This window comes from Lycorma delicatula, chromosome 3 (assembly GCF_047948215.1).
Source record: "Lycorma delicatula isolate Av1 chromosome 3, ASM4794821v1, whole genome shotgun sequence".
Classification (NCBI taxonomy): domain Eukaryota; kingdom Metazoa; phylum Arthropoda; class Insecta; order Hemiptera; family Fulgoridae; genus Lycorma; species Lycorma delicatula.
Window position 1 is genome coordinate 27,611,350 of NC_134457.1, and position 12,629 is coordinate 27,623,978.

At 29.7% G+C, this 12,629-nt stretch overlaps 1 protein-coding gene across 8 annotated transcripts in view; it reads right to left on the reverse strand.

Annotated features, from left to right (window-relative positions):
* The window catches only part of LOC142321485 (high affinity cAMP-specific and IBMX-insensitive 3',5'-cyclic phosphodiesterase 8-like), a 1,158,933-nt gene that overhangs the window by 442,346 nt on the left and 703,958 nt on the right, over positions 1-12,629 (reverse strand). For all 8 annotated transcript variants that reach the window (XM_075359602.1, XM_075359603.1, XM_075359607.1 and 5 more), the window contains one exon: positions 399-635. In XM_075359602.1, the coding sequence (XP_075215717.1) occupies positions 399-468 (70 nt within the window). In that variant the 5' untranslated portion in view covers positions 469-635. The remainder of the gene's footprint in view (positions 1-398; positions 636-12,629) is intronic.

Genomic DNA, 12,629 nt, shown 5'->3' on the forward strand with positions numbered 1-12,629 from the left:
AATTTTTGTTAGGATTTTGAAATCAGACTTTCATGTAATATTTTATTCTGTTATAATAATAATAATAAACATATTAGTATAATTTATTATACTAGTAAAATTAGTGTCGCAAACCAAACATTTCTGCAGAAATTATTAATTATAACAACAAATTTTAACTACGCTAGAGACTAGAAACCAAAAAACAATGATGTCTAAAAAAAAATCGCACCTCCATATAGTAAAACAAATAGCGTTTTAGTTTTAAAAAAAAAATCTTAACGCGTTTATAAGTTATAACGATCTATTGAATAAAGTAAGTTAATAAACCTACTTGTTATGCACAGTGAGATTAAAATGAAAATAATAAAGCTGAATACTATTTCTAAATACGTGAAATATATAAATGAATTATATACCTGATGCCTCTATAAGATGATGGTCCTCTCGAGGTCGTCGCTTTTTGTGTGCACTGGGTGCGCAGCCCATGACGGCGTCGCAGGCAGCTCCGCTAAGCGCGCGAAGCAACCCCTGGCCGAGGCCCAGTGCGTAGGCACAACCACCCTGCACTTTCCTTTACTACATTTGAGCTCTCTTAATGACAACAGTTGCTGAGCTGACACTCAATGCTCACCATAGTGAAATAAAATTGATATCTGAAAAAGAATTATTAGAAAATTATAAAAAAGAAATACAATAAATTAAAACTGATTATTAATTACTAATAGTTAATTAATTAATATTAAATTATTTTCAATTTATTTATCACAAACAAACGGTTAGAAATTAATTTAGTAAACTATTTCAACATATTAAAAAAAAATCCACAATTTTTTGCGAAGACTTTTTAGCCTTCAAAATTAAATTAAATTCGGTCTTCATAAATTGAGAATAAATTTTCAAAAAAAAAAATAAATAAATAAACAAGCTATTTGTTTTCAGATGATTGTTTTTAACTTATTTCTTTTTCTGAAGAATTTATATAATAAACAAGAAACAGTCTGTGCTTGCTTTAGTTTTCTGAATACTCTCTCTCTCTCTCTCTCTCTCTCTCTCTCTCTCTCTCTCTATATATATATATATATATATATATATATATATACATATTTAGAGATCTATACAAATTTAGAGAAGTAATGCCTAGAATTGAACTTGTATTTTTAGTTTAACGTCCTTTTCCCACGACCTCTTGGACCGGGAAATTTGTAACTCCACAAGGTTGCCAATAAAATTATTTTGTTCATGGTAAATAACAATTAAGGATTTTATTTAATTTAGTTGATATTTGAAAGGTTGGTAGCACTGACGTACAGCTGTTGTAGTCGATTGCTATGTTGTGTCGTCACAGGTGAGCGGTAGAATTAAGTAAATGAATAATATTTAAAGAATAAAAACGTCTGGCTGGGTCTCAAACTCGATCGGCCGATTGGCTCGGTTCCTGATGTGTTTAGCCTACAACAGACTGCCGACCGTAATCCACCAGTTTGGTCTAGTGGTGAACGCATCTTCGCAAATCAGCTGATTCAGAAGTCAAGATTTCTATGATTAAAATCCTAGTAAAACCAGTTACTTTTATACGGATTTGAATACTAGATCGTGGATACAGTTGTTCTTTGGTGGTTGGGTTTCAATTAACCACACATCTCAGAAATGGTCGACCTGTGACTGTACAAGACTACACTTCACTTACACTCATACATACCATCCTCATTCATCCTCTGAAGTAATACCTAACGGTGATTCCCGGATGCTAAACAGGGAAAAACGTCTGCCGACCGTTTCCTATGTAAGTTGTGAAATTATTCGTACAGTCGTTTAGATAGTGCCGATCGTCACCGCTAGCCTACCGCCACACCCGCGCGAATTAAATACGATATGCGCGCGCGATTTAGTTAGAATCATTGAATTAAATATTTAAATAAATTAAGTTGTGCGTGTATGTGTTTGTAAGCCATGCATCAGAAACAACTGTGACGTCAGCTTTTTACTATTTAACACAGTAAACGTAGAAAAATCAAAACATTTTCTTGGGAGGTATTATTGAGGTGGGAAGCAGAAAAAAATAAAAAATACTAATCTTTTAAACTGTTTTTAGTTTATTTAAACATGTAATGATAATTTTACAATTAAGCTTTATCATAAATTACCCCCAAAAAAAACCGATATCTTAGGCAACTTTTTCATCTATCCTTTTTTTCCTCTAGATAAGATTATATAACTAATGTAGGGAAAGTTATTACAAATTAGCTTAGGTATTACAACTTCAGATTTTTTTAAATATCGGAGATTCTGTATAATTATAACTATAACGTATAATTTTTTTTAATGCAGATTTTTAAAACCATGTTATTATTTTTTTAATTTATTTTATTAATTTTTTTTTTAATTTGGATAAATTTTATAAAAGAAGGATATATTTCAGAACAGTTTTCAGTTTAATACTTTCAACTGTCATTCGTGATATATGCAGAATTTAGAAAACTTATATTTTGATAAAATTAAGTGACGTTTTTACTTTGTTAAAACAAAGACGGAGTAAAAATACTGTAAATATACATGAGGTATGGCTGTCGAGAAAATAAAATATTTCTTGAATTTTCAAACAAAATTGAAAAATTGAAAAATTCAGTAGTAAGCAATGTTAAGAAAAACCAACACAAGTGAAGAATGTGTTGTAATTGTCCGTGAAAAAATTACTTTATTGTTTAAAAATTCCTACTTAAGTATCTAGATAAACTTACAATTGGATCAGTAGAAAAAAACAAATGATTGCTCTATACGAAAAACAGAAAACTCAATAAAATGGTTCATCTAGTAATAAATAAAGATAAATTATATAAAAAGATAAAAAATCAAATGTACCGGTAGAATTGAAACCGTTTTGTTTTATTAAAGTCAATTGAAAATGAAGGAAATATTTATAAGATCTAAGATATTTTTATGTGAAGAAGAAATAAATTTGAAAAATATTTACTGCAGTTCTAGTGGAGAACTATTTTTAGTTAATAACTGAAAGAAATAATTTTTAGTCCATCACTGTATTAAAGGTTAAATAATTTCCAAGCAATAAATAGTAGTTACGATAGGTACTTAAATTATCTCGTTAAAGAACATTTAACATTCAAAAGAAGAGGTTTAACGCAATTTATTATGAGATTATATTTTTAAAAAAACGATAAAATATAATTTATCCTTTAAATAAATTGTTATGAATGTACATTACTTCCGTATAACTGAAGAAAAAATATACCTTTAAAGATAAATCCCATAAAGAGTTTTTTTTTATATCTTTACTCAAAAACCACAAAAAAATATCGGTCATCCGTAACGGAGTTTCCGCTCCATACCTTTTATAAGTTTTATAAAAATAGCAGATCCTTTTTTTTACGATGTTATATTCATACCGTTCTTTACATCATCATAGAAGGTTTTTAACTAAACTAAAAATTCCTGAAACTTTTAGTCGATTAATTAAAATGTACTATAATGTATTTACTTACTCTCAAGAGTACATATTCAGTTACTGAGATTTAAAAATTCTGATGTGGACATCACATTACTTCCTTGTACGCCTATTAAATTACATAATACACATTGTTTTTAAATGAAAAGTACGTACATAAAATTTTATTTCATTAATAACTTCTAATATTTTTTAATATTTTTTTTTATTATTATTAAATTATTATTCATCATAAAAAAAAATTACAATCACAGGTTAATAATTATTATCAATATATTTAAATTAAGAAAAAGGAGATGAAGTCGGATTTGAACCAATGTACCTTTCCCCTTGTAAGATCCAAATATTTCATTAATTAAAATTTTATTTAGCTATAACTATGGAATCAATTAAAATAAGTAACACTTGTTATATCGTTGAAAAGCTGTCAATGAGGGCTTATTATTACTGCAGTTAAAGAAAAGTCCAAAATCCAAATTTGTTTTGAATTTTGGGCTTTTTTGGACACTTCTGATTTATTCAATTGCATTCAAAAGAAGAGGTACACAATTAGATGTTACAACAGTCCTAAATTCAAAATTTCAACATCCTACGGGTAATCGTTTTTAAATTATGCGAGATACATACGTACGTAGAGACGTCACGCCGAAACTAGTCAAAATGAATTTAGGAATGGTCAAAATGAATATTTCCGTTGATATCTGAAAACCGAAATTTTTCGCGATTACAATACTGTACAAGGAAGTAAAAATATACTTATATATAATTAAAATTCTAGACCCAAGTATGACTTCGACCGAATAAAACTTAAAAAGTTGTTCAATTAACTGTCGAGTTATTTTATATTAACTCATTTAATTTATAAGAAATAATATTATAAATAAAAAAATTATATTAAAATAATAATAGTTACTAATAACGAAGTTAAAAATAAGTTACTAGAGTTACTAATTGCAACCTAATATTAAACTATACATGGAAGAAAAAAATGATGAATATAATAAACTACTATTAAAAGGAGCACAAACAATAAAAATAATGCCGCCCTTCTGCGATAAATTTAATCTAACACAGAAGTATAGCATTAAAAATCCAATAAAAAATTAATCGTTAACGGCAAAGAAATTTCAGCCGTCTGATAGTTAACACTACCGATTTTTTCCATTTAATTATACGAGTCTTCCAATAAATATAGGAGCTTTTTTCCATTGTAATATAATTACTGTTCAATTAATTAGCCAAAGAAAATGAAATAGCATATAATTAAAAAATGCATCTAAGTAGCAGAATATATTAATTTAATAAAATTAGTTTAAAATTTTTCACTGAACGGATTATCTCTTTTAATCTCTTGAAGTAAAAAACTATAGAAACAGTAGACTACTGCCTCAATTATTGAATTATTTTACAACGCATACTTCAGACATTGATTTATTCCATATATTAAACTGAATATAACTTATTTATAATGTAATTTTATTGATAGGCATATTAAAAAAAAGTATTCTGAAAAAGCAACGATCTCTACCAAAGTAATCCAAAGAGAATAAAAACAATAACTAATTAAAAAAAATAATAATTCTAACAAATACAAGATTTATATATTATAAATTTTTATAACTGATACATATAAACAAGAAAACAACTTTTATGGATAAATTCTAGAGAAAATGGAATTATCGATAAAACAAATAGTTTATAAAAAAGTAACATCTCCAATCGCGGCTTCTCCAATGCTATTTGCATATAGAACTTCAAAAATTTGATATAGTTTTTTAGTAATTATGTTTTTCTCAAAATTATCACCATTCACAACTTATACTTTTCAAAGGTTGAACTAGATTTTAAGCTGAGCTACTCATTTTTCTTATAATCTTTTAGAACGTACTGGGATAGATTCACGTTGTCAACCATCATAAAATATAGTAGTCCTAGAAGTTCTTTTTTGTATCTGTGACCTCGCCGACCTAGGCATTATGAAAATATTAATCCTAATTGAAAATCGAATAAAAGTCGATTATGCGTATGGCTTACCCTGACGGAATTCTTAGTTCAGGATATAAAAATCTGGAGTAATACTTTCGTGAGGATGAATTTTCGTGGGACGCCACCAGATTACAATAACGACATTAAATTTAGTAAAACACATAATAATTCTCTGAAGAAGTAGATGTCGACATAGGCAATAATCGATATAGACAATGACATTAAATTAAGTAATGGAAGTTCTAGGTTATTTATTTACACGTTCATTTATTTATGATTTACGTAGTACTGAGTTTGATGAGGTTTGAACTGTGGTAAACATTCCGATTCAGTAGTTTTCGCGGTTATCGGGAAGAAAAAAACAAGATTTTGTGTCTTTATGTCATAGTGAGATTACCTGGAATTAAGTTTTTGAGGATTTAAGTTTTGTGTTTATGGGTCAGGCACGTAGCTAGGATTTTTTTCGAGGGGGGTGGCCAAGGGGGCTGATGACGATGATAAAATAATAATAATGAAAATCATTTTATATTGAAACGGTTTTATTATACTTTATTGCGTTTGAAAATTACAAAACATAGATTTAATACATCATTTTTTACGCAAATAAGAATCATATCAGTGTATCATTTTTTCATAATCAACATTTACACTTCACACTCACACATTTACACTCCAATAAAAGTTATTAATTATTAGAAAGCTAGTCGCAATTTTTCTTTCTCGCCATAATATTTAAAACTTCATCAGGATTAACGGTAATATCTCTATGCACTGACAAAGACACTAACGAACATAATCTTCCATCCCACGACTTGTTACGTGCAATCGTTTTGACTATCTTTTTTGTGGAGAACGAGCGTTCATTAGTACACGTTACCGGAAGAGTCGCTAAAACTTGCAAGAGATTATGGATATTCGGCAAATATTCTTTATGGCAGCGACTCAATACTTCTATCACTTCTAGATCGCATTTTAAATATCATAAATTTATCTCTTCGCACCAAGATACTTCGCTTGGAGGACAGATTCAGAACATTTTTTATCATAATACATCGCTAAGATTTTTAGTTCATCCACTTTTCTAGTTCCCTGAACCTGGCAAAAAAAACTTGAAAACATTTAGAAGATCCTTGGAACACCATCTAGCTGCCTACGCTTGTGTTTGGAATGCATAAGCAAGTATTGCATTTTTGGCTTGCGGGAAATCCCCAGTAATCAATTATTTTTATTAGTATTGCGTCAGAATGGCGCGGCGAGTAACGACGTTTTTCTTGCAGGATCGAGTAATAGCAGGTTAAGGTATATAGGAAGAGCAGGTATGGGTGGGTGTGTGTATGTGTGGGTGTGTATATATATATATATAATGAACGAGATGAACAACGTATGGCACTGGAGATGAGACCGGTGCGAGAAGGGACGGTGGACACAATGCTTGGTGATGTCAAGCGCTGAAGCGGCAGACGATACGGCTCCCGGTCCGGTTCTGCCCGGACCATTCCGATGAATGCCCTGTCTAACACGAGAAGGAAACCGCTTACCATGTGTTTTTTAAGTGCATAATATGCGATCGTAAGATAAAAGATCTATTAGATGTTTTACAAAAAGAAGAAATGTTCATACCAGAAGTGCAAGATATATTACTGCACTTGGAGATGAACTGGAGGGCTGTTGCTGATTATACCAGGACAGTCCTGCGGGACCTAAATACCTGGGATGAGACCCGCATAAGAGCTAGGCGTCGGAGGACACGTGGGCGGACAGATCCTTGGCCGAGTGCCTAGGGGGTTCCCCAGGCGTGTGAGGGTCGCTTTGGCGGAATGAAGCTGCGGGCACTTCGCACAGGTGTTGGATGGCAGCTTGAGTGGCTGGTACTTTTGGTGTGCACTTTACTTCTGACACCAGTAATAGTTGTGTACAGTTTCTGTGGGTTGCGATCCTGGTGTGTCATACTTTGTACATTCTTATTTTCTATATTGATTCTTATTTTGTATATGATGAAGTTTTACGTATTATAACATGTATGTAATCTATTTTGTATATTATAATATAATGTATAGTTTTAGGTGTTATATAACTATGTAATTAAAAAAAAAATTATGTTGTTTACATTGTTTGTTGTATATATTATGTTACTGGATTAGCTGTGTGACATGGGTGTCTAGTATTATTGTGCAGTATGCTGTGTACTGTTGCTGCTTACTGAGATGTTTCTATATCTCAGTAAATTTTTATAAATAACAATTAAACAGTAACATAAATAGGCCAAAAACGTTGGAAGAAAAATAATGAAATATGATTATGCTTATTACTTAAAAAACAGTTAAATAGAAATATAAATGTTTAAGAACTAAACTGGAAAATAAAAAAACTCTTATACACAAATTACAGAATTTTTTAATTAAAATTTGAAACTATTTAATTACTTCAAAATCGTTAAAAAGTCATCAACAATACGGAAATGGCATATACATAAATAAATAAAAATGTAAATGTTCTTTTGTTCAAAATCTCAGAAAGTTCTTCACAGATTGGTTTGAAATTCTGACACAAAGTTGCATTCGTATACGCGCGTGATTTTATATATCTACTATTAATGTACCTAAGATATCACACCTGAAAGGTATAGAGATGCTTTTTTTTGAAAACCGGCGCTATCTGTTGAACGTAAAAGCAACACACGCTATACAAAATATTTTACGATTCCATTGCAGTGTTTCCGATATGTGTGTCCTCTATAGACTAAAAAACTACTGGAACAACACGTGCGGGGAAAAAGGGAGAAAAGGGAAATAGGGAAGAAGGTAAAAAGGGAAGACGGGGAAAATGGGGAAAACGGGGAAAGGAAAAACGGTAAAAGGAAAAGAAAAGGGGAAAGGAGAAAAAAATTAAAAAGGGAAAAAATAAATAGGTGAAGTAAAGGGGTAGGGGGAGGAAATGAGGTAAAATGGGGAAATGGAAAGGGGATAATGGGAAAACCGAAAGTAAATAAGGTAAAAATGTAAAATGGGAAAAGGCGGAAAATGAAAAGGGGAAATAGAAAAAGGGTAAAAGGGAAAGGTTAAATTTTGTGAAGTTCCGTTATGTTCATTTTGTTAATGTTTTATCAAACTTTCAATAGCGTTCATTTAATATATATATAACTTATATATAACAAAGAAAATCAACTCCAGATAACTAGATATTAAAAAAAACAAATTTCATATCAAAACGACCCCAAACTTATAAATAATTATTCAACGACTCAGAAGAAAAACGGCACAGAATGGAGTATTGGCACCACCGTTCGTCTAATCAAAAAAATTCCAAAAACCAACTACAAAAATAAAATTATCTTGAGAGTGTTGTGAGTTCCAAACATGTGTGTGTATGTGATTGAAGACTTGGAAGCGTAGATGACTGTTAATTTTGACATGCCAAAATTAAGTTGAGTGACAGCTTTTTTTTATTATTATTATATATATACATACACACAAATCTAGCAATAGAGAAGCATTTGCCAGGTCTCCTAATAAATAAATTTATGAGGGATGGTTAAAATGTAATGCACTCACTTAAAATTCGAAAATGAAAAACTAGTCAAATGAAACAAATATGACATAAAAGTAAATTTTATTTGCTACAAAAAACTTACAATTATTTTTCTTTGTAGTCCACATCTAGAGCTACAAATTTCTCACAACAGTGAACCAGTTTCTCATTCCGTTAATGAAGAATGGTGGATGTCTTTCAGTTCATCATCCGCCGTGAAATGTCCTTATCTTCCGCCCTTAATATTCCTCACTAATTAGAAAAGAAATGAAATTGCAGGGCTCCAAATCTGGTGAAAACTGGACTCTATATATGAAGAGTATAGAATAGTATCAAATTTCAACTTCAAAAGAGCCTCGGCGATTGCATGCAATGTATGTGGTCGAGTATTATCTTGTAGAATTATCGACTCTGTGAGTTATCATACACGATACATACGTCTCCTAAGGGGTTTTGACGTCTCTATGTATGGCACCGTCATCTCAGCTTAATTTGTCATGTCAAAATTAACAGTAATCTAAACTTCCAGTCACGTACACATGTTTGAAACTCCACAACACTCTCAAGATAATTTTATTTTTGTTGAAGGTTGCGTTTGGAATTTTTTTGATTGGGCAAACCATCACAATAACCATCATCACAATAACGTTTCAGAAGCAGAATGTTTTAGACAACATTATTTTATTTTTTTTTTGTTCTTTGCTCTGAGTTTACGTAGCAAACACGTGAATAGATTTTACAAATGCTCAGCGGTGCAATAATGCATCCTACTAGTTCTTTCGATACGCCTATCTGGGTAGCAGTGCGTTGTTGTGTGATTTAACGGTTATTTTGTATCATTTCATTTAACTTCTTTGGTTGCTTGTCATCAGTCACAGAAACCGGTCGACCACTGCGAGGTTCATCCTCAGTATGCAAAAATTAAAAACCAGCTTCTAATTAACGAAATTTTTTTCATTACTTACTCAAAGTACTTTGATCAACAGTTTGATCATTATAAATCGCTCTTACTGACCATAAAGGTCAATAACTTTATCACGTTAAATCACTGCTCGTCGTTTTAAAGAACTTGATATAACAGGCCTACCTAACTTTATAACAATAGCGATTGATAGAAAATTAGAAAGTCAATAAGTTTGAGATTGTTAGCAGTAGGGTAATAAAACTACTAGGTTACAATACTTATTTCTTTGTACGACATTTTGTTCTCCTGTTATGTTCCAGTGTACATAACAAGTCTGCCGAACCTCGTAAATAAATAAAAAAATCAATTTACAATACGTAAGACCAACTGAAAAAAAAATGTAAAGTCGAAATATTTTGAAGTATGTTATGGGTATTTTGGCAAATATAGAAAATTAAAATATGAAGAAAGTAAACACACAAGCCAATTGAGGTTGGTTGAAGTTCACATTTCCTGGAAACTGATTAAAAAATTTATTTATTATAAACAAGAATCTTAATAAATGACCCTAATAAACAAAAATGAGATGTTTGGGAAATTTATTTTATTTATATTGATGCAGAAAATCTACTTTGGAACAAAGACAACGTCCAATATTTAATAGGAATTTTTAATTAATTAAAAATTATTTTGAGAAGGTTTTTGTCATAAGTAATAGTTATTCCTTTCCTAAAATTCTGTTAATCGGAGAATATGTTTACTGTTCACTGTTATGTTATTTGAACCCACTGTTGAGACATATCATTTTAAGGCCAATGAAATATAAACATTTTGATCTAAAGAATAAACAGGATACAATAACATTAATAAAATAGTGGCAATTTAATATTTTTTCACAAGTTCAAACGTTCCACTGGTCTCCAGTATCTCTTAAATAACTACTCTTAAAAAATTAACATATAAATTTTTTCTCGCATTTCAAACGATCTAATTTGAGGTACGATTCCACGCTACGGGTAAGAAAAGTATTACAGCCTTTTGGATACGGTTGTTGTAGCGTGAAGTTTTTAAGAAGAAAAAATTTTATTTTTCAATGCCTTTTAAAATGATGTCACTAATCTACCATTTCAATTTATGATTTTTGAGTTTTGCACCATGGGGACTTCGAAATACGTCTTCTTACATCGAAAAGTAGATAGTTTTGAAATGGAGCATTTACAAAACTTCATTTTTTATATTTAACGGTTTAATTTTTTTTAATAACATTCTCTCTCTCTCTGTGAGTGTGTGTGTGTGCGCGCTCGCGCAGCACAATAATAGCTTAAGTATTATAATATTAAACATTTTTTTTCAAAAAAATAAATTTATATTTTACAACAAAAAAAAAACAATAAAAAACCATAAATAACTTTATGAATAAAAACGAAACTTTAGTGTACTTTAAAAAGTTTAAACTGCATAATAAGTGAAATGTTTAATTTTTCCGTCTAACAAGTTTTTATAATGTTAGAATATATTAAGTTAAGCAATATTAATTTAAAATAACAACTAAGATATGTTTTTAATTAATATTCCTACTTCCTTTACAATGTAACATGAAGAACAAGAAACTGAGAGTACAATTTTTATTTTATGTATAAGTCATAACGAAGAAGAATTTATATTCTTTAATAAAAGCCTTTTATTACATCTGTATCTTTAATGTTCTTCATATGAGTCGGCTTTAATATACTTTAGAAATAAGTAATAAAACAGCTCATTTTTTTTAATTTGCTTATAAAATGAATTTATTGTATAAAAAGCAAATTATTATATACGAAATATTTAGAATATTTTTTTTAAATAGCGATAAAATTTATTGTAGTTAAAATTTTATTTTATTTTACAAAAATATCGTGTTGTAAAATAAAATTCAATATACAAATATGTAGGCGTAAATATATTAATATAATTTTGTTTTCTATTAATCCATTTTCAACTCACCAGGGAATGCTTTTCGTTCTGGGTGGTTGCCAGAGGCGTGTGCTATGAGGGATTGCCAATTCCATTAAACATACCGATACATATAATTATAGCGTCCAGATGAAAACATAATATAAAAGACAGAATTTAGCACACCATGTTTGATAAATTAAACTTATACAAATACTTAAAAATAAACCGATTTCTAAAGAAACGTATTAAATACCAAGAGTACTTATTTTTATTTAAATTTCGAATCTTTGAAATTGTCATCAAATTAAGATAAAACTACTAACTGGTAATTTAAAGGAAACTACGAAATTTAAAGAAAAAAAGGTTTTTATTGCATTTTCAATAAAATTCTTATTAAAAAAAAATAATAGTAGGACTATAGAAACCGTATCCAAAAAATAATTAAAACACTTTGCAAGAGAAAACACTTCACAATCAAAACACAAACAATCGTAATCTAAGGCCCTCGGAAATGTTAAAACATGTGTACGTTAAATATATATCCTTACATTCATAAAAATATAAAGCTATAAGAGCTTATTAAATCACTTTTTTATAAGCTTTTATGTTACGAGTAGATTATTAGTGATAGAACATTATTAAAATTTCTTTATCTATTTTCTTGAAGCTTCATGGAGACATACTTTTAATATCAGAATGAAAAGCTAAGTATCACTAAGATACTAAGTAATAATTATTAAAAACAAATTACCATCTTCACATCATCTTACTACAAAGTTTTCGTGTTCAGAAAAAAATATTAAAAATATCTGACAATAATTTACAATGAGATAA